Source organism: Suncus etruscus, chromosome 12, assembly GCF_024139225.1.
Source record: "Suncus etruscus isolate mSunEtr1 chromosome 12, mSunEtr1.pri.cur, whole genome shotgun sequence".
NCBI lineage: Eukaryota > Metazoa > Chordata > Mammalia > Eulipotyphla > Soricidae > Suncus > Suncus etruscus.
The window spans coordinates 104701620-104728359 of record NC_064859.1 but is presented as its reverse complement, the minus strand read 5'-3'; the positions used below and the strand labels follow the sequence as shown (position 1 = coordinate 104728359).

The 26740-nt window shown below is 40.7% G+C and overlaps 1 protein-coding gene across 1 annotated transcript in view; it reads right to left on the bottom strand.

The window, feature by feature from the left end:
• The window catches only part of GDPD4 (glycerophosphodiester phosphodiesterase domain containing 4), a gene marked incomplete at its 3' end in the record, with an annotated part of 63232 nt that overhangs the window by 21590 nt on the left and 14902 nt on the right, over positions 1-26740 (bottom strand). Inside the window, exons 4-7 of the mRNA XM_049784719.1 lie at positions 15371-15430; positions 2441-2539; positions 2280-2373; positions 143-288 (exon numbers count right to left, since the gene is read on the bottom strand). Coding sequence (XP_049640676.1) covers positions 143-288; positions 2280-2373; positions 2441-2539; positions 15371-15430 — 399 coding nt within the window. The remainder of the gene's footprint in view (positions 1-142; positions 289-2279; positions 2374-2440; positions 2540-15370; positions 15431-26740) is intronic.

Here is a 26740-nt window from a genome sequence, read left to right as displayed (position 1 = left end):
ATCTCTATTGTTAATTCCTTCATGTCATTTCAAGCCCAATCCCCTTCCTCTCCAGGTATTCCCATGGTCCTGAGGTTCATTTTCTCAACTACATATTCCATGCACACCTGTACTCAGCTATATCTACCATGTCTATACCTACCATGGCTGCACCTCTATGTGCAATGAGCAATGGCTTGGGTCCCAGTGTTTTCTGGTCCTGAACACAGGGAGAATAATGTCCAATTGGCACAAAATAGAGACACAAAAGGATAATAATAAAGGGAAATCCAACACAAATTTGAACAGCTGAAAAAGAAGGATACAAAATTGAGAAAAAAAATAAAACACATATACAACTATTTCAAGGTAGAAAATGAAAATATCCATGGCCTTCATTCAGTTTCAAGATTAGCAGATTTACTTTCTATTTCTGTTACATTCCAATTACTTGTAGGGATTTGAAAGTATAGGAATGTGCAATGTAAGCTTTATTATGATGTCAAAATGGGACTATAAATTTAGAAGGGAATAAATTATATAGGAAGTGGAGAGATAATTCAGTGAATGCCAAGGAATACTTTCTTTGGAAGAGCTGACAAGTGTCCCAGAAAGCCCTGAGATTTGAAAAAATCAGCCCCAATCCTCATATATTTAAGTCATTGCAGAATAGTGAAAGGAACAGAGTTGACAGATTTTGGGTTTAAAGTCATTCTACTAATTATGTAACTAAGCTGATATTTAATTTCTCTGGGTTTCAATGTCTTCATTCCATAAAATAGGACAAGTTACTACTGAAATCTATCTCACAGAGTTGTTGTATCAGTTATAGCTCATAATAGGTACTCAATAACTACTAATAGTTTTTGCTTCTCTCACTGTGCAATTTCTCATACATGCATGCACATACTCATATATGCAAATAGTCTACCCACAATACCTGCTAAATTTGCCATTTGCAAACACTCTTTTAGAATTTTGAATATTCTACTCTTTGTTTTCTCAGTTGCCAGCTATGTTTCAGTTACTTTCAAATCTAGATTCCCAGATTCCCAGCTCTAACCTCTCAACTTTACGAGTGCATTACATTTCTTGTCCAGTTTTCTCTGCTCGCGTAGCCTCGCTTCTCTTTTGTTTGTAACTAAAATTTAGGATGTGATAAAGGAAATATATCATTATTGGTCCCTCTTAGCTCTTGCTCTAAGAACATTTGACAAAATGTGCCCTTCACTTACACGTGCACATGTACACAAATACTACAGTTCCAGGTTTGCAATAGCATGCTTTCTCCCAGAAACCAGAAAACACTCATTGAACCAAGAATGACCAGAAAGATATAGAAAGAGCTTATCTGGGGCCAGAGAGACAGCATTGCGGTTAGGCATTTGCCTTGTATGCAGAAGGATGGTGGTTCGAATCCTGGCATCCTATATGGTCCCCTGAGCCTGCCGGGAGTGATTTCTGAGCATAGAGCCAGGAGTAACACCTGAGCGCTGCAGGGTGTGACCCAAAAACAAACAAACAAAAACAAAAAACAAACCAAAATAAACAAACCAAAAAAGAGCTTATCAGTAATGATGTAGAAAGACAACTCCACTCTCACAATAATTCAGTGTACAGCTTGGTTCTCCTGTAGCAGAGCATGAAGGGGAAACAATGGTAGAGACAGACATTTCTCTTTTGGGGGTGGGGTGGGGTAAGAGATTGGGACACATCTGTTGGTGTTTAGGGTTTTCTCCTGGTTTTGTGCTCAAGAATCACTCTTGGCAATATTCATAAACCATATATGATGCCAGGATTGAACCTTGGTAGACTAAATGCTAGGCTGCACTATTTCTCTGGATTCTTAAATACTTCTCTCTGTGCTCTAAGTCTCTAAGTATGACAGACACTCACAGGATGTAACCCGGGAAATAAGGAAATACAGGAACGAAAACTAAATTAATTAACTGGCTGGTACCATTCCACTGGTAAATAGATTTAAATGGCTTCTATCTGTCCCTTGAAAACCAACTCCCAGAAGTCAAGGTATGACAACACAGGTAATGCTATCGTTTTCTAGGAGAAAGTTTCTATAGAAGGCTTATTCAGTTAGAGAAATAGACTCATAGGCTAGTCAGAGTTCTAAAACTGATGCAAGGAATATGCCTGAGTGATAAGATGTGTGAATTTCAATGAGGTGGAGTAATGGCTCAAGGCTTGAGGTGGCAATGAAGTACAGAGATACAGTGATTTGCTGAGTAGAGCAAATAAACTACAGACAGAACTGAAAGGGTCAACATTCTATCCACTTCACATACCTTTTTGTTTTAAGTAGATCAAATATGTGACCAGAATCCAAGAAAAGAGAGTCATCAGAGGTATGCTGGTCAGTTGTATGAAGGGACAAAAGACCTGGGAGAAAGTCAAAAGTCAGGCTGGCCACTTCTGGGTAGTGTCAGACCCACAAGATGATGCTTACCTGCAGTGACAGTCCAACTGTGAGCCACCTATCCTTCCAGAAAGTGAATAAAACCCACATTAAAAATGTGCAAAATCCAACCAGGAGAGAAACCAGCACCTGGGGAAACAGAAATAAACTCTCATATTCAGACAGTAGGCTTGCATCAGGCAACTAGGCTTGGATGAAACATTTCTTTGGGAAGTTAAAGAGTTTCTCCAAAATATTAGGAACCTCAGTTCCTCATTTTATCTAACTGGCCAATATTACACAGATCCTATAATTTACCTTGTTTGTCCCAGAAGTTAAGGTTTCAGTGTAGGTGGAAAGTTGCAGTATATATTGAAAAAAAGTAAATAGGCACAGGAGGTAGTTCAAAGGACTGGAGCACATGCCTAACAAGTCTGAGGCTCTGAACTTGAGCCTCTGTACAACATGGAACCTACAGCACTGTCATGGGGTGCTGGTGGCTCCCGGATAACACTGGTCCGAAGTAACATGACATCATTGGGCTTGTGCATCAGATCCATTATGCTCAAAGTGCAGTACAGATGGGATTGGCTACTGAGCACTTGAGGGAAAGTTTAAAAAATGTATAGAGAGGTTGGAGCAATAGCACAGCAGGTAGGGCATATTTGCCTTGCATGCGGTCAACCTGATTCTCAACATTCCATGTGGTCCCCTGAGCCTGTCAGGAGTGATTTCTGAGTGCCTCTGGGTGTGGTCCATCCCCAAAAAGCTTAAAACAATTAAAATACATAGGGAGATATGTGTGAAATCACCCCACACACCAGATTTTCAACCCTGAGTAAATGGGTCTGAATCAGGTAGCAGCAAAGAATTACTAATAACCAAGCCAGTCAGGAGAGAATCATGGAGTTAGTGGCTTCTCACCTCATGGTCTCTCCAGACCCACCAAACTGACCTTTCTTTATTCTACCAATACAAATTCAACAAGGCAAAGGAGGATCCAGTGAGATCTAAATGGACTTTTACATATCAAAGTTATAGGTGAAAAGGAAAAAGGAATACCTTTGGGGGGGAATACCTTTGTTTTGGGTAAAAGCAAGTCCTATAACAATTCATACTTTCTGCTTAAAATTTTTTTTGAGAAGGACTACAAAAGTTTTGTTTTGTTGCCACCAGATGTAAAATAATTTTTACATAAAATAAATTTATGTGGGGCCAGAGCAGTGGTGCAAGCAGTAAGGTGTTTGCCTTGTATGTGCTAACCTAGGACGGGCCACATTTTGATCCCCCAACATCCCATATGGTCCCCCAAGCCAGTAGCGATTTCTGAGTGCATAGTCAGGAGTAATACCTAAACATCACTGCGTGTGGCCCAAAACCCCAAAATAAATAAATAAATAAATTATGTAAAATAAATAAAAACAGAGTGGCTGTTAATTTGCATAGGCACAGTAAATGTTGGGGAAATAAAAAGAAAAAATTCTTTGGCAGTAAGTAAGGTGGTGAAGAAATTTTCTAATTTCTAGAAATCACTTCTAGTGAGGGTATACTTGGCTGTAAAAAGCATCATAGGTTAGATTGTGCATATATCATTCTCAAAACAATCAGCTTTTTCCATATCCTTGACTTAAACAAAACATATTTTTTTCATAGACTTCTCTAAACACAAACATCAGAATTCTTTTGCAGATATACTTAATTTTAAAATAAGTTCCTAAACATTCTTACACTGAGCACTGTAATACAAGACTAGAGCATCCAAGTTCCTTTTTCGTAAACTTTTCTAAACAAACTCATAGGGACATTTCTGCAGATATATACAGTTTAAAATAAGTTTTCTAAAACATTATTATCATGAGCACTGTACAGTATCCAACTTCCTTTTCCATCAACTTCTGTGGACAAAGACATTAGAACATTTTTGCAGACCTAAATTGAGAATAAGTTGCTAAATAATATACACAATCAAGAAGCACAGCAATTGGGAAACATTCACTAGGATCACTGAGAACCATTAAAAATCTAACAACATCATGCATGTCCCTGGAACTGTAAAAACTAATATTGACAACTAGAGTTGAATACATTATTATCTGTTTGCAGTGGTGATGCATAGAACAAGAGTAGCTATTAATATCTATATAGGTAGAACACACAATTTAACCAACAATATAGTGACTGATGCCAATAGGGTCAAGAGATTAACCTAGAAGAAAGTTGCAGGAGGTTCTGAGAGCAGCTTCTTCTCAGTTGGACTTTGGCTGGGCTTGGATTCCTGGGCTGGAATCTGGGTGGGAGAACCTGCTCCTCTCCCTGCTAAAGATCCCACTCCAGTGGGGCTTTCTCTTTGGCTTTTACCCCATCAGTGACCTAAATAAACTACTGCAGATTGGGCAGTAACTTATACTACTGCAGGTTGGGCGGTCACTTTTGGAGTTCTTTCTTCACCTTTGAAGAAAGGCAGTGGGCACCCGTGTCTGAGATGCTGCTCAGAGTCTTCGGCTCACTCCTCTTCGTAGCCTGCTTCTGTCCTGCTTGAGTGACCAGAACAGCAGCATGAAGCCATTCAGAACGGTGCCATATACACCAATGTTCCAGTGAAAGGCACTGCACACTCAGTCCAGCTGAAGGTAATTATCTGGTGGTAATTATCCACCAGAGAGTCAAATCACTCACTATCATTGAGGTCTTCTCAGGTCCCTGGGTTCAAGTGCCAGTTGTGAAATCACCCCTCGTGCCTTATTTCCAACCCTGAGTGAACAGGTCTGAATTAGGGTCATGAACAAATCAACCAAACCAGTCAGGAGAGAATCATGGAGTCAGTGCTTTCTTGCCTCATGGTTTCTCTGGGCCTGCCAAATTGACTTTTCTTTATTTTACCAGTACAAATTCATCCAGGCAGGGGAAGATCGAGTGAGATCCAGGTGGACATTTACACATCGAAGGGATAGGTGAAAAGAAAGAGGAAGTTGGGGAATTTTTTGTTTTGGGTAAAAACAGAGTGTCATATTATAGATATGTACATATGTATATTCGTGTGTATGTCAGAGAGAGAGACTTAATACCTTTGTTAAGATTATAATGTTTCGGGGCCGGGCGGTGGCGCTAGAGGTAAGGTGCCTGCCTTGCCTGCGCTAGCCTAGGATGAACCACGGTTCGATCCCCCGGCGTCCCATATGGTCCCCCAAGCCAGGAGCGACTTCTGAGTGCATAGCCAGGAGTAACCCCTGAGCATCACCAGGTGTGGCCCAAAAAAAAAAAAAAAAGATTATAATGTTTCAGGCCCGGTGAGATAGCACAGTGGCGTTTGCCTTGCAAGCAGCCGATCCAGGACCAAAGGTGGTTGGTTCAAATCCCGGTGTCCCATATGGTCCCCCGTGCCTGCCAGGAGCTATTTCTGAGCAGACAGCCAGGAGTAACCCCTGAGCAACGCCAGGTGTGCCCCCCACAAAGATTATAATGTTTCATAAGATTATTATAATATACGTTCTCCAACTCTCACCAGATTTTTCAACTCAGTTTCAACAAAGGGCATCCCAAATTTTCTGTATGACTCAATATAATCACTGATAATGCCTTTCCAGTCTGGCTCTTGTTCTGATTTATGTGTAATAGTATGTGTTTATGTATATTTATGTGTTTTACTCAGGCAGCCCTGAACCCATATACTAAGTAGCTGCTATTGCACGAAGGTCTAGTTGGCCTAGGTTCTTCAGGGTTCTTAGTTCTTGCTCTCTGGCATCAGGAATATAGGATTTCTGTGCAGATTTCTTGCTCATCCGTGTCACACACAAAAATAAAATAACAGGATAGATAGTACCAAGTAATGATGAAGCTGTGGTCTTGGATTACAAAACAGATTACCAAACATCTGTGGAGGTGGAGGGTATAAAGTGGTAGACCATAAGTGACAATAAAACAGTGGTGGAGGGTCTTGAACACTTTGGAAATTGTGAGGTACAGACTGTATACCCAAAAACACTAATGCTATTTTATAACCAGATGACTTAAACTCTAACTATAATAAAAATTAAATAAAAAAGAAAGTCTCGGGCCCGGAGAGATAGCACAGCGGTGTTTGCCTTGCAAGCAGCTGATCCAGGACCAAAGGTGGTTGGTTCGAATCCCAGTGTCCCATATGGTCCCCTGTGCCTGCCAGGAGCTATTTCTGAGCAGACAGCCAGGAGTAACTCCTGAGCACTGCCGGGTGTGGCCCAAAAAACAAAAAACAAAAAACAAAAAAAAAAAAAAAGAAAGTCCCAGGCCCGCCCCCGGCGACTTCCTTCAGCCTTCTCCAGCTAGGGAAACCCCGTCCAAACACGCTGTTGCGAGCAGCTTTGGCCCGCCCCCAGCGACTTCCTTCAGCCTTCTCCAGGTAGGGAAGCACCGCCCAAACACGCCGCCCGCGCGAGCAGCTTTGGCCCGCCCCTGGCGACTTCCTTCAGCCTTCTCCAGCTAGGGAAACCCCGTCCAAACACGCCGCCCACGCAAGCAGCTTTGGCCCGCCCCTGGCGACTTCCTTCAGCCTTCTCCAGGTAGAAAAGCCCCGCCCAAACACGCCACCCACGCGAACTGCGCGAACGCTATCACGTTCGTGCGAATATAGCTTAACACAACTTATAGATATAGCCAGCTCAGACCTAACACCAAAATTTCTTTTTTTTTTTTTTTTTTTTGGTTTTTGGGCCACACCCTGTGATGCTCAGGGGTTACTCCTGGCTATGCGCTCAGAAGTTGCTCCTGGCTTCTTGGGGGACCATATGGGACGCCGGAAGATTGAACCGCGGTCTGTCCTAGGCTAGCGCAGGCAAGGCAGGCACCTTACCTCCAGCGCCACCGCCCGGCCCCACACCAAAATTTCTTAAATAATCAAGAGCCCATAAAATTGGAAGAAAAAAAAAAGGTGGGCATTCAGAGACCTCTGTGCCCACCAGTCTGCATGCTTCTCCCTAAAGTGAGTGCAGTGCCCAGAGGCCGCTCCACCTGGGGCATAGGGATCCCCGCGTCCATGACCCCCCCCACGCCAGTGCCCAGGAAGAGTGCATTCCCCTGGGACCCTTCCACGTGGGTGTACTCCAAAGCATACCAATAAACACAAAGAAATATGGGTAAATCAAAAAGAACCCTAACATCTAAAAATACAGAGACAAACCCTAACAAGTTTCCAAGTCCGCCAAAATGCACAGATCCATGGGAACGCGACCTAAAAGCAGCAATGAGGATGGAAATGCAACAATTGATAAAAGAATTGAAAGAAACATTAGCTACCGAGTACAAGAAATCTATGGATGAACGAATCAGCCTAATTAAAAAAGAAATGTTAAAGAACATGAGAAATTCCATACAAAAAAAAATGAAGGAATTAAAAGACAAAGTAACAAGTCTTACAAGCAGAAACACAGAGTTGGAGAAACACATTGAAGAACTCAAAGGAAAACTGCAAACAAAAATGATCAAGAAACCAACAAAGAAATAAAAGGCAAAGCACTGGAAGGAAAAGTCCAGTATCTAATGAACAAGGACAAAAGAAACAATCTAAGAATTGTGGGTATACCAGAAGGGGAGGAAATAGGGAAAGGGGAAGAACAAGTAGTCAGAGAGATAATAGCAGAGAACTTCCCCACCCTCTGGAAAGAAACTTCAATGCTAATCCAGGAAGTGGAAAGAGTGCCTAATAAAATAGACCCTGGGGCCGGGCGGTGGCGCTGGAGGTAAGGTGCCTGCCTTGCCTTCGCTAGCCTAGGACGGACCGCGGTTCGATCCCCTGGCGTCCCATATGGTCCCCCAAGAAGCCAGGAGCAACTTCTGAGCGCATAGCCAGGAGTAACCCCTGAGCGTCACAGGGTGTGGCCCAAAAACCAAAAAAAAAAAAAAAAAAAAAAAATAGACCCTAATAAACCAACACCAAGACATATAGTAATCCAAATGGCAAAAAATAAAGAGAAAGAGGAACTCCTTAAAGCAATAAGAGAGAAAAAAATCTCAAGTACAAACGTAGGGACATAAGAATCAAACCAGATCTCCCATTCGAAATAATTCAAGCAAGAAGACAGTGGAATGACATATTTAAACGACTGAATGAAAGAAACTTCCAACCTAGGGTCCAATACCCAGCAAAACTATCATTCATGTGGGAGGATAGACTAAAAACATTCTCAAACAAGAACGAGCTTGAACTATTTGTGCAAACAAAACCAATCCTAAATGACCTGCTCAGAGATGAATTACACAATCCAAACCCCCGATTGTAACAAAAACCACCCTACACAACACAACTGCACAACAGTCCTCTCTCTCAATAATCTCCCTAAATGTTAACAGACTAAACTCTCCAATTAAAAGACACATAGTAGAGAACTAGATTAAGAAAAATAAACCAGACTTCTGCTGTCTGCAAGAAACACATCTACAACTACAGGATAAGCACAGGCTTAGAATAAAAAGATGAAAAGTAATTATTCAGGCCAATGGAAAACAAAAAAGAGCAGGGACAGCCATTCTTATATCAGACCAAATTGCATTCAACCTCAAGAAAGTGATCAGAGACAAAGAGGGTCACTACTTACTGATCAGGGGAACATTAGATCAAGAAACACTGACCCTGGTCAATATCTATGCACCTAATGTAGAGTCAGCAAAATATGTGAGGCAACTGCTCGTAAACCTGGAGAAACACATGAAGGGAAATGTGATAATAGTAGGGGACCTCAATACTCCACTATCACCACTGGACAGATCCACCAAACAGAAAAATAGCAAAGAAATAAGAGCTCTAAATGAAAAATTAGAAGATTTGGGGCTAATAGACTTACATAGAGCCCTCCATCCCCAGAAAGCAAAATACACATTCTTCTCAAGCCCACATGGAACCTTCTCCAGAATAGACCATGTCTTAGGATACAAAGCCAACCTATATAAGACCACAAAGGTAAGGATCATTAGAAGTACCCTTTCAGATCACTATGCAACAGAGGTCAAAATTGACGTCAAGAAGAAGCAATGGAGAAAAACTAATACCTGGAGATTAAACAACATGCTGCTTAACAACAGCTGGATCAAAGAACAACTCAAGGAAGAAATAAAAAGATTCCTTAAGACAAATGACAATGAAGAGACAACTGTCAAAATTTGTGGGACACAGCAAAAGCAGTAATTAGGGGGAAACTCATAGCAATACAGGCCTATGTCAAGAAACAGGAAAATAACAAAACCAATAGTTTAAAAGATCACCTCAAAGAATTGGAACAACAGCAACAGAGAAATCCAACCACAACCAGAAGGCAAGAAATAATAAAAACCAGAGCAGAAATAAACAACATAGAAACTAAGAAAACAATACAAAAATCAATGAGACCAGGAGTTGGTTTTTTTGAAAAAATAAACAAGATAGACAAACCGCTGGCAAAACTCACCAAAAAAAAAAAGAGGGAAAACACCCAAATCAGTAGGATCACAAATGAAAGGGGAGAGATTACAACAGAACCCCAAGAAATACAACATATCATGAGATCATATTATGAACAACTATACTCCACTAGGCTAGAGAACCCAGAAGAAATCGACAGATTCTTGGGAAAAAACCCTCTTCCAAGACTGAAAAAGGAAGATCTAGAAAGCCTAAACAGACCAATCACCTCAGAGGAAATTGAAGATATAATTAAAAAACTCCCTAAGAACAAAAGCCCAGGCCCAGATGGATTTATAGGTGAATTCTATCAAGCATTCCAAGAAGACTTACTACCACTTTTTCATAGGCTCTTCCAAACCATAGAAAAAAACAGGAATCCTCCCTAACTCCTTTTATGAGGCAAATATCACACTCATTCCCAAAGATGGCAAAGACACCACCAAGAAAGAAAACTACAGACCAATCTCACTAATGAAAATAGATGCAAAGATACTCAACAAAATCTTAGCAAACCAAATCCAGCACTTTATCAAAAAGATAATACATCATGACCAGGTGGGATTTATACCAGGAATGCAAGGTTGGTTCAACATACGCAAATCAATCAACATTATACATCATATCAACAACAAGAAAGACAAAAACCACATGATCATATCAATCGATGCAGAGAAGGCGTTTGACAAAATCCAACACCCTTTCATGTTAAAGACACTCAGTAAAATAGGCTTAGAAGGAACCTTCCTCAAGATAGTTACAGCTATCTATGAAAAGCCTACAGCCAACATTATACTTAATGGCGAGAAACTAGAAGCATCCCCACTAAGGTCAGGAACTAGGCAAGGCTGTCCACTCTCTCCACTCTTATTCAATATAACCTTAAAAGTCCTAGCAATAGCAATCCGACAAGAGAAGGGAATCAAAGGAATCCAAATTGGGAAAGAGGAACACAAACTATCTCTATTTGCAGATGATATGATGATATACATCGAAAACCCTAAACAGTCCACAGTAAAACTCCTAGAAACAATTAACCAATACAGCAAAGTGGCTGGATACAAAGTCAACACACAAAAGATTTCTATATACAAACCACGAAGTTGAGGAGAGAGAAATTAAAAATACAATTCCATTTAAAATAGTATCAAAAAATATCAGGTACCTAGGAATCAACCTTACAAGGGAAGTGAAAGACCTATACCAGGGAAACTTCAAAACACTTCAGAAAGAAATTGAAGACGATCTAAAGAAATGGAAGAACATCCCATGCTCATGGATAGGTAGAATTAACATAGTCAAAATGACTATCCTACCCAAACTACTATATAGATTTAATGCAATCCCTATCCAAATCCAGACACCATTCTTTAAAGAAATAGAACAATCAATCACAAAATTCATCTGGAACCACAAAAGACCCAGGATAGCCAAACAAATACTGAAAAACAAGAAGCTGGGTGGCATCTCCTTACGTAACTTGAAACTATACTATAAAGCCATAGTAATCAAAACAGTATGGTACTGGAACAGAGACAGGACCTCAGACCAGTGGGTCAGAACAGAATTCCCAGACATAAACCCCAAGATATACAGCCAACTAATATTTGATAAAAGAGGCAAGAACCTAAAATGGAACAAAGAAAGTTTATTCAAATGGTGGTGGTACAACTGGAAAACCACATGTACGAAAGTGAAGATCAACCCATACCTCACCCCTTATACAAAAGTCAACTCAAAATGGATCAAAGACCTTGAAATCAGACCCGAATCTATAAAGTTTATCGAGAATAAAATAGGCAGAACACTCGAAGACCTATATATCAAAAAGGTCTTTGAGAATGGAGCACCATTGGCAAGAACTTTAGCATCAAACATAAACAAATGGGACTACATCAAACTAAAAAGCTTCTGCATGGCCAAAGAAACCCTACTTAACGCAAGAAGACAGTTAACAGAATGGGAAAAAATCTTTTCACTCGACATATCAGATAAAGGGTTGATATCTAGAACATACAAAGCACTCAGAAAGCTGAGCCCCCCAAAACCAAATAAAGCCATAAAAAAATGAGGAGATGAAATGAATAGACACTTCTCTGAGGAAGACAAAAGGATGGCCAACAAACACATGAAAACATGCTCACCTTCACTCATCATCAGAGAGATCCAAATCGAGACAACAATGAGATACCACCTTACACCAGTGAGGATGGCTCACATTAAAAATAATGGGAACAATCTCTGTTGGCGGGGATGCGGTATGAAAGGAACTCTCATACACTGCTGGTGGGAATGCCCCCTAGTCCAACACCTATGGAGAACAGTCTGGAGAGTGCTCAAAGAACTCAGAATTGAGCTGCCATATGACCCAGCAATTGCTCTCCTAGGTATATACCCCCAAGTGGGAAGGACATTCATTCCAAAATATGTGTGCACCCCACTATTTATCGCAGCACTCAGTATAATAGCCAAGTCTTGGAACCAACCTCGATGTCCAACAACAGATGAATGGATCATTAAGATGTGGTATCTATACACAATGGAATATTACATGGCAGTCAGAAATGATACAATCACAGACTTTGCAGCAACATGGATGGACCTAGATCATATTATATTAAACGAAGTAAGTCAGAAGACAAAAGAGAAACACAGAATGGTAGCACTATTCTGAAGCACCCAGAACATATATCTTATACACAACTAATACTCAACAATCAAATAACAGGGTTAAACAGGGTAGAAACTACAAACACTGCAATAGTCAACATATACTCGGGAGCAGTGCCCAAAATACTTGAAAAAGGAACAACGCAAACTCTTGACTACACATTATACCACAAAGAAAAGAGCAACACCAAAAACTGCAGCATAGAGAGAACAGGTATGTAATCAACCTTCCACAACAAAGGCCCACAATAATCTCTTAGAGGTTGTATACAGGAACACAGGTAAAGAACACCACGGGAAATCACTGTCTCCAATGGAAACATCCCATAACACTACATTTTAATGCCTTTATCTTACTATATTTAAAATAACCTCTCAGCTTTTATGTCCACAGGTGTCCTTGGATACAAATGGCAGACAAACTAAGATGGCAGCAAGGGATACCACACGACATACCATACCTAGCTTGCACTACGAGATGGCCCCAAGAAAACTCTTTAACATACACTTTATCTCTAGGTTACACCTTCTTTTAGGAACTGAAGCACGTGACCAGTCAGACCACCGAAGCAGTAACTGAGACATACAGACTTAAACTACACGCTCTATTCTTCGAACACATTCAAGCAAACTAGCATTCCCTTGCTATTATCTCCTCTCTTCTCACTTTCTTTTTTATTTTTTCTCTTCTTTTTTTCTTTTCTACTCTTCTCTTTACTTTTTTCCTTTTCTCTTCTCCCTTTCTTTCTAATGTATTTTCTCTTTTCTCCCTTCCTACCCCTTCCATCTACCTTCCCCTTTCCCCCCTTTGGAAATCCAACTATCCCTTCACCCCTCAACCCCATACAGACCTCCTGCCATATTAAAACTCTCCACCCTCAGTCCTTAATCTCTTAGGCATCAAGATTGACCTCCTACCCAACGAACCAGTACCCAACACCCAGTCGAGAGGACACCCAGTCAAACCCACACCTCGTCTCCTGCAAGAAAAGGCAGCCAACTCCCCTGCGGATTCATGCTGCACAGCCCTCCCTACCAACTCCCCCTAATGTGGACTGTTACTTGAAACTGGACTTAGGTCTAAAAGTATCCTCAATGCAAGAACTCTTCCAGGACCTCCCTGCCGCAAATCTTTTGCCAATCTGAAGAAGATCAGGGGATGGGATGGAAAGATGCCTGGGAACCCACACACCACAAGAAAAACCCAAAAGACATGGGAAAACCTGTACTTCCAACATAAGCATAAGACCTGTATCACACCACCTCTTTACCTGCTTTTCCCCAAATGTAAGATAGTCTTTTGCATCACTTTCGTCCTTTAAATACTTTGCTACCTCATTAAAAAAAAAAAAGTCTGGCCTACATATACATATGTAAGCACATACATTTTTATTCCTTAAAAAAAAAAAGAAAAGAAAAGAAAAGAAAGTCCCTGCTAGAGTTAAAATTTCATTTATCTAGTACTGAAGGAATCACCCCCAGAGGACTTAATTACTCCTCTTGTAGACTATGTTCTTTCATTCTCTCCTCTTCTTCTTGTCTGGTGAAAGAGAAACCAAAGAGTTATGATTTTCTTTCCACTACTACAATCTTCCAGACCTGAATCAGGCCCAAATATAAAATGGTGAAGTATTAGAGAGTTGGAGTTTACATTATTAAAAAGAACAAAAATTATTAATGACTGAAATGAGAATGTTCTTTTGATCATAAGAATCTGGAAAACTAATGGATTTTCCCAAGATTTCATTTAAATGGAAAGAGTCACAGAGTGAATTAAAAAGAAGTGGAAATGGAAGGTATCAAAACAGTTCCACTTTTTTTTATTGGTTCTAGAATTATAAAAAAAGAAAACATTGTCTCTAAGTTATAGAAATAAAAATGTCAAAAGGTGGAAAATAGATTCGGAAGAGGAGGTCTGGAAGTAACATAGGGGAAAGATGTAGGGACTTTTATCTCATCTGTGGTATTGAGGCAAAGTATCTGTACATAGCTAAAATGTAGAGCCAAGACTACTAAAAACATGATAACTGTACCACAATAATTAAGCTTAAACTTAAAAATATATTTGTTGGGCCCAGAGTGATAGTACAGCAGGTAGGGTACTTGTCTTGCAAGTGGCCAACCCGGGTTCAATTCCTATCACCATATAGATTCACCTCTGAGTCCCACTAAGAGTGATCCTTCAGTAGAACCATGAGTAAACCCTGAGCACCATCAGGTATGCCCCCAAAACCAAAACAGACCAAAAGTTAAAAATCAAGAATGACCAAATGCCTCACGAGACTCTACTCACAAGAATCACTAAATAGTCAGAGCTGGAGTAATAGAAAAATGGGTAGGACACTTGCCTGGCAAGTGGCCTACTAGGCAGGCTTCAATCCCTAGTATCCCATATGGACCCCTGAGCACCAACAGGAATGACTCTGAGTGCAGAGTCATGGTGAAATTGAAGCTGGGAACATTGTGTGCCTAAAACTCTGCTGTAAGCAACTTGGTAGATAATGTTGCCTAAAGTAAAATAATTAAATTATGGGGCCGGAGAGATAGCATGGAGGTGAGGCATTTGCCTTTCATGCAGAAGGTCAGTGGTTGGAATCCCAGCATCCCATATGGTCCCCCGAGTCTGCCAGGAGCCATTTCTGAGCGTAGAGCCATGAGTAACCCCTGAACACTGCCGAGTGTGACCCAAAAACCAAAAAAAAAATTAAATAATAAAAAATAAGTAATTTTTATGGCTCTATTCCTTCAGTAAGTCTTACATATGAGAACTGTGATGGTATCCTGGCTTAGAACAACATAAGTAATACTTTCTATATAAGGGAGACAATGAAATAAAGGGCAACTCAGTAATTATCATTAAATGGTAGTGACTCATTTAGTCTCCTGTAATAATGGAGATGTCTTACCTTATTACACCAGTGCAGATAGAGTTCATAGCCTTCCCACATCAACAAAAGTGAAAATATCTGGAAAAGAAAATATATCAGGGGAGTTTCTGTTAACACCAACTAATTGTTGCTCCAAGTCCTGTCTGTTATTCAAAATTCCTTTCATTTTGGCAGTACATTCATTTCTTGCTAAAAATTTTTGCATTTTCCATCATGTTGCATTTATCATAATGTTTTTCTGTCTGAAAAGAAAAGCTTTCCCTCCCATACCACTGACCCTTTGGGGTCAGTTCAAATGTCATCTCCTATTTATTACAAGTAATTCACTAGTACCTTCCAGTAAGAAATAATATCCATCTCCTTTGGGATTTCTTAATAATTACTGTTGCAAGTCAGCCCCTGAAGAGGTTGACTGATGGAAGGATAAAGGATGAGGCCTTTCTCCTCCAGCTCGGACCACACGTCTGTTACCCTGTTCAGTCGGCGAATGTTCAGTGAGGTGAATGCGGTGGGAAGAAAGCCAACAGGCAGTCAGGTTTCTGAAGAAAACAGCTCTTTATTCCGTGAAGAGGCCAAAGCCAAAAGGCCTGAGAATAGGCCACAGGAAAAAAGCCTCTCGCCTTCCACAGACCCTTGTTTTTATGCCCCAGAATCAGGTACCATCCAATGGTAAAATCAGGTACCACCCAATGGTGGGAGCAGAATGCCAGGTCACACCCTAGGGTAGGGCACAATCACCAATTAGGGTAGGGTCAGTGTAGAGTTAATTAATGATGGCAGTAACATAATAATCCCATTAAAATGTTTACATACACAACAATTCCCCCATTTGTTTTTAGTAAACAAAAAAATATTGTCTACAATTATTAAAGGAAAAACTAGTCAAAAACTAGTGGCTGTTTGCATAAGCGCATCACAGGAAAATGTAAAGAAAAACTTCTAACCTAAACACATGGTGTCTAAAACCAGAAACATGTATCAAGGAATCAACTACAAGCACCTGAGAAGATAAATCTACGATGTACATAGATCCTTTGAAGAGACGCCAGAAAGGTTGTGTAGCAGGCGAGAAGAAGCACCTTTTCTTTATTTGCTGTTGTTGTTGGTTTTTGGTATTTGGTTTTTGGGTCACATGTGGCAGCACTCAGGAGTTACTCCTGGCTCCATGCTCAGAAATCGCTCCTGGCAGGCTAGAGGGACCATATGGGATGCCAGGATTTGATCTTTTTTGCTTCTAAGGCAAACGCCTTAACTGCTGTGCTATCTCTCTGGCCCCTTTTCCATTCAAGTCCAATTAGACCAGAAAGCCCATCTTTGAGGGCATTGAACTAGGCCTTTATTTTGGAGGAAGAGGCACATACACACCCTGCACAGTGGGGAGCCACTGCAATGATGATCAGTAGGTATCTGAACTTAATCCAAGTTCTTAATCCAGGCTGAAGTCCATATGATGTCCAAAATTGATGTACCAATACAGTCGATTATTTATAGATGGGAGCTTAAGTCACAAACCAAAACAAAGTGTTTAAGGCAGAGACCCTCCCTGTGTAAATAAACAACTTGAGGGCCCATCCAAAATGGATGGAACCTCCTATAAACCTAGTATTTTGCCTATGATGTGCCCACAAAATAACCCCCGAGAATAGACAAAAATATCATTTAGGAAATTATAGACAACAAATCTAACCCACTAACCTAAAGTCAAGAAAGCAAAACCCTAATGTAATACAACATCCATTCCTAAGATTAAAAACTAAAATAGAAAAACATTAATTACAATAGTCAAAAGAAGTGTACTACCAAATATAAATTCAAAGGATTACAATTATAAGAAAAATACAAAAGGTGAAATTTCTACAGAATCCAATACCAATCTGTAAAGATGAGGGGTCTGGAACTCCGAAAAGACCAGCAAAAGACACTTGATGGGTCTGAAAAAGAGGGTTGAAGCTTGGTACAGAAAATAACATCAAGCTGAATGAAGAAGAAAAGCCAGTCCAGTCATCCATGTGTTGGGGCATACCCAAGCATTACATCATTACCATCATGAGTTGGTTAGGCTTCTGCATTTCCTTTGAGATCGGTGCAATCTTGGGGTAGCCATTGTAGAAATGGTCAACAATAGCACTGTGTATGTGGATGAAAACCAGAAATTCAGATAGCACAGTTTAACTGGGATCCAGAGACTGTGGGTCTTATCCATGGATCTTTTCTCTGGGGTTACACTGTGACACAAATTCCAGGTGGCTTCATTTCCAACAAGTTTGCAGCATATATGGTGTAAAACTCCAACAGTCACGGATTTCTGGGGAACATTTTCTGAGTATTCAAGCCTATTCCACTGATCTGAGGTCCTGTCCTCACTCCAATACCATGCTGCTTTGGTAACTATTGCTTTGTAGTACAGTTTAAAGTTGGGGAAAGTAATTCCTCCCATATTCTTTTTCCCAATGATTGCTTTAGCTATTCTAGATGGGAGCTTAAGTCACAAACCAAAACAAAGTGTTTAAGGCAGAGACCCTCCCTAGGGTGTTTATTGTTCCAAATGAATTTCAAAAGTGCCTGATCCACTTCTTTGAAGAATGTCATGGGTATCTTTAGAGAGATCGCATAAAATCTGTACAATGCTTTGGGGAGTATTGCCATTTTAATGATGTCAATCCTGCCAATCCATGAGCAGGGTATATGCTTCCATTTCCGCGTGTCCTCTTATTTCTTGGAGCAGAGTTTTATAGTTTTCTTTGTATAGGTCCTTCACATTTTTAGTCAAGTTGATTCCAAGATATTTGAGTTTGTGTGGCACTATTGCGAATGGGGTTGTTTTCTTAATGTCCATTTCTTCCTCAGTATAGAAAGGCCATTGATTTTTGTGTGTTAATTTTGTAGCCTGCCACCTTGCTATATGAGTCTATTATTTCTAGAAGCTTTTTAATAGAGGCTTTAGGGTTTTCTAGGTAGAGTATCATGTCATCTGCAAACAGCAAAAGCTTGACTTCTTCCTTTCCTATCTGGATTCCCTTGATATCTTTTTCTTGCCTAATCGCTATAGCGAGTACTTCCAGTGCTATGTTGAATAGGAGTGGTGAGAGAGGACAGCCTTGTCTTGTGCCAGAATTTAGAGGGAAGGCTTTCAGTTTTTTGCCACTGAGGACAATATTTGCCTCTGGCTTGTGGTAGATGGCCTTAACTATATTGAGAAAGGCTCCTTCCATTCCCATCTTGCTGAGAGTTTTGATCAAGAATGAGTGTTGGACCTTATCAAATGCTTTCTCTGCATCTATTGATATGATCATGTGGTTTTTATTTTTCTTGTTGTTGATGTTGTGTATTATGTTGATAGATTTATGGATGTTAAACCATCCTTGCATTCCTGGGATGAAACCTACTTGATCGTAGTGGATGATCTTTTTAATGAGGCATTGAATACTATTTGCCAGGATTTTGTTGAGGATCTTTGCATCTGCATTCATCAGCGATATTGGTCTATAATTTTCTTTTTTCATAGCATCTCTGTCTGGTTTAGGTATCAAGGTGATGTTGAAAATTTCTACCCTCTTGATATTATGGAGGTATGTTTTATGTGCTAGCATGTAGTCTATCCTGGAGAATGTCCCATGTACATTAGAGAAGACTGTGTATCCAGGTTTCTGGGGTGGAGTGTTCTGTGTATATTTACTAGGCCTCTTTCTTCCATTTCTCTTTTCAGGTCTAGTACATTCTTGTTGGGTTTCAGTCTGGTTGACTGTCAAGTGTTGACAATGCCGTGTTGAGGTCTCCCACAATTATTGTGTTGTTATTGATATTATTTTTCAGATTTGTCAACAATTTTATTAAATATTTTGCTGGCCCCTCATTCGGTGCATATATGTTTAGGAGAGTGATTTCTTCTTGCTGTACGTATCCCTTGATTAATACAAAATGTCCATCTTTGTCCCTTATAACTTTCCTAAGTATAAAGTTTGCATCATCTGATATTAGTATGGCCACTCCAGCTTTTTTATGGGTGTTGTTTGCTTAGATGATTTTCCTCCAGCCTTTTATTCTGAATCTATGTTTGTTCTGACTATTCAGGTGCATTTCTTGTAGGCAGCAGAAGGTTGGATTGAGTTTTTTGATCCATTTAGCCACTCTATGTTTCTTAACTGGTGCATTTAGTCCATTGACATTAAGAGAAAGAATTGTCCTGGGAGTTAGTGCCATCTTTATATCGAAGTTTGGTGTGTCTGTTGGTCAGTCTTGTCTTAAAGTAGGCCGTTCAGTTTTTCTTGTAAGAATGGTTTTGAGTCTTTAGTTTCTGAGCTGTTGTTTGTCTGTGAAACTATGTATTGTTCCTTAAAACCTGAAAGTGAGTTTTTCTGGGTGCAGTATTCTAGGCGAATCATTTATTTCATTGAGTTTTGTCACTATGCCCCACCACTGCTTTCTGGTCTTGAGTGTTTCCGGTGACAGGTCTGCAGTAAATCTCAAGGATGTTCCCTTGAATGTAATTTCTCTTTTTGATCTTGCTGCTTTCAGAATTCTGTCTCTATCCGTGGGATTCATCATTGTGATTAGGATGTGTCTTGGGGTGTTTTTTCTGGGGTCTCTTTTAGTTGGTACTCTTCAGGCATGCAGGATTTGATCGCATGTATACTTTAGCTCTGGTAGTTTCTCTTTAATGATGTTCTTGACCATTGATTCTTCCTGGAGACTTTCTTCCTGGGTCTCTGGGACTCCAATGATTTTTAAGTTGTTTCTGTTGAGCTTATCATAGACTTCTATTTTCATCTGTTCCCATTCTTTGACTAATTTTTCCATTGTTTGATCATTTGCTTTAAGGCTTTTTTCCAATTTCTTCTGCTGTATGGAATTGTTATTCATCTCATCTTCCAGTGCACTAATTCTATCCTCAGCTGCTGTTAACCCATGGGAAAGCTCAACCATGTTTTTCTTCAATTCATCTACTGAATTTTTCAGACCTGTTATTTGACCTAAAATTTCAGTTTGGAGTTTTCTGATTTCTATCTTCATTTTCTCTTGATTCTTATTAGTGTTCTCTTCTATACTTTCTTTGAGTTCTTTGAACATCTTCCATATTGCGACTCTAAACTCCTTATCTGAGAGACTGACTAGTTGGTTGCTCATGTTCAAGTCACCAGAGTTGCCATCATCATTCTCTATGTCTGGTGCTGGCCTGCATTGTTTCCCCGTTGTCACACTTGTATTGTGGGTTTTTCTACGTGTTGTGGTTGTATTCATTTGCTAAATGATGTGCATGGCCAGGAAGCGAAGCAGAGCGGCCATGCTCCTCTGGCTTCACCCTTTCTGGGCTTGTAAACTCACCTCCAGGGAAGTCAAGCCGTCCACAGATGAGCCACACACAGGATGAAATCTGGCAGAAAATGGAGCACAGCACAGAAGACAGGCAGATAGGGGTGCTGGCATCTGAGTTCCAGCAGAGTTCAGCAGCTTCCCCTTTCTGGGCGTGTTAAGCTCACCTCCAGGGAAGGCTCCAGGGATGGCGAGTCTTCCACAGATGAGCCACACACAGGATGAAATTAGGCCAAGGATAGAGCACAGCACAGAAGACAGACAATTAGGGGTGCTGGCATCTGAGTTCCAGCAGAGTTCAGTGGCTTCCCCTTTCTGGGCTTGTAAACTCACCTACAGGGAAGGCTCCAGGGAAGGCAAGTCTTCCGCAGATGAGCAACACACAGAATGAAATCTGGCTGAAAATGGAGCACAGCACAGAAGACAGGCACATAGGGGTGCTGGCATCTGAGCTCCAGCAGAGTTCAGTGGCTTCCCCTTTCTGGGCATGTAAGCTCACCTCCAGGGAAGGCTCCAGGGAAGGCGAGTCTTCCGCAGATGAGCCACACACAGGATAAAATTAGGCCAAAAATGTAGCACAGGGCCGGGCGGTGGCACTAAAGGTAAGGTGCCTGCCTTGCCTGCGCTAGCCTTGGACGGACCGCGGTTCAATCCCCCGGTGTCCCATATGGTCCCCCAAGCCAGGGGCAACTTCTGAGCGCATAGCCAGGAGTAACCCCTGAGCGTTACCGGGTGTGGCCCAAAAACCAAAAAAAAAAAAAAAAAAATGTAGCACATCACAGAAGACAGGCAGATAAGGGTGCTGGCATCAGAGTTCCAGCAGAGTTCAGCGGCTTCCCCTTTCTGGGCTTATAAACTCACCTACAGGGAAGGCTCCAGGGAAGGTGAGCCGTCTGCAGATGAGCCACACACAGGATAAAATCAGGCTGAAAATGGAGCACAACACAGAAGACAGGCAGATGGGGTGCTGGCATCTGAGTTCCAGCAGAGTTCAGTGGCTTCCCCTTTCTGGGCTTGTAAAGTCAGCCATTTCTCACTCACTCACTTGCTGGGTAGCTTCAGAATGCAGTTTTTTGTGGGTTCTCTTCCCAGGGCTCTGAGGAGAGCTTCAAGGATTCAGAAAAGACAGAGAAGCACAGGACAGGGCTCCCTTCAGGTCCTCTGTTTCCTCAGAAGAAGCACAGCAGGGCAGAGACTCCGCAGGTAGAGCAATCAGCACTCCACCTGGCAATCCCCACAGTCAGCCATTTCTTACTCACTCACTCGCTGGGTAGCTTCAGAATGCAGTTTGGGGGGGGGGTTTGCTTCCCAGGGCTCTGAGGAGAGCTTCAAGAATTCAGAAAAGACAGAGAAGCACAGGACAGGGCTCCCTTCAGGTCCTCAGTTTCCTCAGAAGAAGCACAGCAGGGAGATTTCGCAGGTAGAGCAATCAGCACTCCACCTGGCAATCCCCACAGTCAGCCATTTCTTACTCACTTGCTCGCTGGATAGCTTCAGAATGCAGTTTTTGGGAGGTTCACTTCCCAGGGCTCTGAGGAGAGCTTCAAAAATTCCGAAAAGACAGAGCTATAGGTTGTTTCTTGTCTCTGAATATCTTCTTTAAAATGTCTTTCCGTTGCAGTGTAACTTTCCCCTTGGGGTAAGTTTAAGTAATTTAGTGTGATAAGAGTTAAAGATAGCAAATCCAGCCTGAAGCCGATCCAGGACCAAAGGTGGTTGGTTCAAATCCCCGTGTCCCATATGGTCCCCAGTGCCTGCCAGGAGCTATTTCTGAGCAGACAGCCAGGAGTAACCCCTGAGCACCACTGGGTGTGGCCCAAAAACCAAAAAAAAAAAAAAATAGCAAATCCGTTGGTGGTAAACCTCTTTTTCTATTTTTTTGTAATTGAGTTGTTAAGGTTCTGTGAATCCTTTCTACAATGGCCTGTCTCCTACAATTGTAAGGAATTCCTTCCAGATGTTTTATCTGCTATTCTTTACAAAAACAATTCAAAAGTTTTGCTAACATAGGCTAACCCATTATCAGTTTTTATAGAATATGGAATATCCATCACAGAAAAACATTGTAAAAGAAAACTACAAACAGCCTTAGATTTTTTAGAAGACATAGGAATTGCCCACATAAACCAAGAATAAGTGTCCACCACAACACGAAGATAAGGTTTTCTTGGAAATAAATCTGTTTGAGTTATATCCATTTGCCAAAGTTCATTAGACTGTAAGCCTCTTGGGTGTGTTCCTGCTATGTGAGTCTTTTTTGTTAATGGTGTACATATGTTGCAGTTTTCTACAATTCCTCTAGCTTTCCTCCATGGAATTTGGTAATTCACATGTAAACAGCGAGCATTTGTGTGTAGGTCTGAATGTTCCTCTACAGGTGATTTAAATATAGCAAGTCAGCAGTTTTATTTCCTTGAGCCATTGGTCCTGGAAGACCTGAGTGGGCTTTAATATGCATGATGAAGATGGGCTCAGTTCGTTTTTGAAGAAGCTGCTGTAATCATTTAAGTAAGTTCTATATGATCAGGTTATTAGCATTAAGGGAAGCAGTGGCTATTACATGACATAAATTTACCATATACAGAGAATCAGGAACTATATTCATGGCTTCAGATACATTTTCTAATAGGTAAATTACCATTGCTAATTCAACTTGCTGTGCAGATAATGGGTGCAGATTTATATTTGGTATCTATGGTCATATTAATGTTGTCTTTGGTTATTCCTTCTTTCCCATTTTGGGATCTATCGATGTAAAAAACCTTGGCATTGGGAATAGGGAAATCCAGAACAACTGAAGAAATAACAAACTGAGTTTTCTTTAAAAAGTCCCAAGTTTTTCCTGCTGGATAATGGGAGGATATTTCTCCTGTGAAATCTGAGAGGGCCCTTTGTAAAGATTCATTAAGAGGCAATATTGACTCAATTTCCTTTTTAGGTATTGGCAAAACTATTATATCTGGGTCAAAACCTAGTAAAGATATAGATCTGAGTCTTGCCTTGATAATAATCTCTGAAATCAGTTGCAAGTAGGGGACAACTGAACGAGGCTATTTGTTATGTAAATACACCCATTCCAAAGGTCCTGCGTGGCATCAAGGCCCCCATGGGGGTTTCCATAGTAAGGAAGATTAACAAAAAAATTTTTCCGCTGGGATGAATCTTAAGAGAAACGATTTTTGTAATCTTCCCAAGAAAATATCCAATTCATTTTTGGCAGCTGTTGTTAAGTTTCTCAGGCTATCTAATGCAGGGTCACCCTTCAACGTTTTACACAGATTAGACAACTCTGCATTCGGGATTCCTAGTGCAGGGCGGAGCCAATTTACGTCACCTAAAAGTCTCCAAAAATCATTAAGTGTCCTGAGGTTTTGTTTTTTGATAGAAATTTTTTGTGGACGTATTGATGTCCAGTCCAAAATAAAACCCAAATATTGATATGGTGGCATTATCTGTATTTTTTCTAAAGCTATTTTCAGTGGTGATGTTTGTAAACAGTCAATAACATAAGAGTATAAATCCTGTAAAAATGTTTCATTGTTCATCCTAAGGGCTGCTTTTCTACAATTACCACACTGATATCATACTTCATGAGTTACTGCCACTTCTCGTCACTGAAATCTGTCATGTGATGAAGACCCGCTTTGAAAAATGAGAGGGGACAATCTCTCAAGAGCCAGTCAGTACTCTTTCTTAAGGAACAAGTACTGTGAACTTTTTGTTTGTTTGATTTGGGTTATTCCCAGCTGTGCTCAGGGATCACTCTTGGTGGGGTCTGACGTGGTGCCAAGGATCAAACCCAGGTCAACTAAGACAATCATCCTACCTACTGTACTAGCTTTATGGCCCTGCTCTTAACAACTATTAATTATTGTTGTTAACAGATAATGTTAAATATAAACTGAGTCAGTTTCCAAGTCAGTGTGGAGATAAAAACTTGCCTTCTCAAAAAAGCTTCACGTGGAGTGATAACACAGTGGTAGGGCTTGTACGTGGATAACCTGGGATAAACCTGAGTTTGATTCTCGCCATCCTATATGGCCCCAGGAGTAAATTAAAACTAAAAAGAGCTTAATGTATAAGAGATATTTTAAAATCAAAATGATTGTTTTATCTAAGTGCACTTGTTCTTTACCCATCCCTATAAATACCATTTTATTAAAAATTATTATTCCCAGTAGATTTTTGGAACTAAATACTTGCATTTTAGCAGAAGAAACAAAATAACAAGTATTCAATGATCACTGCCAACATTAAGAGAAATGAAGACCTCTACATGTATTTTGTTCTAAAAGTATAGAACATTGGGAAACACATGCATCGTTAACATTGCTATTCCTGTTTTAAAGCAAAGAAGCTGCTTCTTCAAACAGTATATGATTAACAAAGATTTCCGATAACAACAAGAGGGAATTATACATCAGTTGGAGTGTCATGAATGCAGCCAACTCTTATTCAGTTCCCAGCATGTATCAATTATGTCTCCAAATTTTTATCAAATTACCCTCACAGATTCCTGCATATCATAAGGGGTACCTGAGCAGTCTTCAGCAATTCAGGGTCTGAATATCACCTCATCTTCAGGTCCTACAACTGAGTTTCTGGCCTGCTGACTACATATCACAAAGAGCACTGCTTAGAAGGTCTCCATTCCCCCAAGATATAAATAATAATCGAAAGAAAAGTCAGAGCTTAAACCTATGTTTCTCTCTTTATTCATTGTTGCTTTCATTGTATGTATCCAACAAGAGGCTGAAGAGAGTCAGGGACATTGATTAGTGGTAGAGCAGTTTTTTCCAGGATTCTAGCCCTTGCACTACAAAAAAATGAGAGGTATAATAGAGTAGAAAGTGTGCTAGACTATATTGCCTTTGTGTTCATTCAAATTCACTGGAAGCTAAGTATACCTTGGGGTATTTATTTCATATTACAGTAGTACTATTTAGTGGTCAGTGTTTACTATGGAGCAGACCCTTCATTTTCCCATTAAAAAGCAAAGTTTCCAACTAGTTTCTGCCTATTGTCACTCCCACACCACAACATATTAGTTAATTTTTCTAAAATAGAAATCACATTTAAACTAAAGTATTTCCTTAGGATTGTTCTGTGACTATTGCCCCACCTAGCCCTTCCAGGTGGGGCACTGTGGAGTTGGCAATAAATAGCTTGATGGAGAGGGGAGAGGGGTCCTTTTGCGAAAGCTGCAGGCTGCAGGAGGATTCTCTCACTCTCTTTGCTCAATCTTTTACACCCTATCCTTCTTATCTGTGTGGATTATTATTTGCTGCGGATAAATATTACCAAGGTCTCCCCCCGAAAGGGGACAAGGGGATGGGAAGTAATTTCTCATTCTGGGGACTGTTCTTGGATTCACAAATACCCAACAAAGGATTTAACAGCAAAGATAACCTACAAATGGTGCTCGAACTGTGATTTGAATCCTGGACCCAAGAAAACAGCTATTATGGTGAGATTTCTGCTTTTCAGTTTCATTTTGGCTCTTTTCAGATGCACTGAGCCCAAAACCCTGGGCCACGTGCCACAATTTTCAAAGATGGCCGACACCCCATTTGGGGGCTCAAAGGCCATTGAAACAAAGGTGATGGAGGCTTGTATCACCTCCATCCCAGGCCCAGGCCCAGGACGGAAACTTTGTTACAAGAAAAAAAAACCTAGGCCTCCTCAAAGACTGATTAAAAGCCTAGATTGGAAACGAAAGAGAAAAAAGACTGTATTTAAAGTGGACTGATTTTCTGAGAACAACCTTCAGCTTGAATTTGGATTTCGACTTTGGAAATTTTAGACTGGACTTTTATAACTCTGAACATCCAGATGCGCCCTGCAAAGAAGCAACAGCCAAAACAATCAGCAGAAAATGCCCGTTCTGCAGGCAGCTACGATCAGCAGAGAACCTGCGTCCTGCAGCAAAGAAGCGGCGAAAAGCTCCAACTCAGCCCAGAAACGGCAACACCTGCGGCTTGGCTCTGCTCTGCGATGGAAAAGCGGCAAGCCTGGAATCCACCCTCCAGATCACAAAGGTCAACAGCACGAGCAAACCGTCTGCGGGGCCTGGGACTA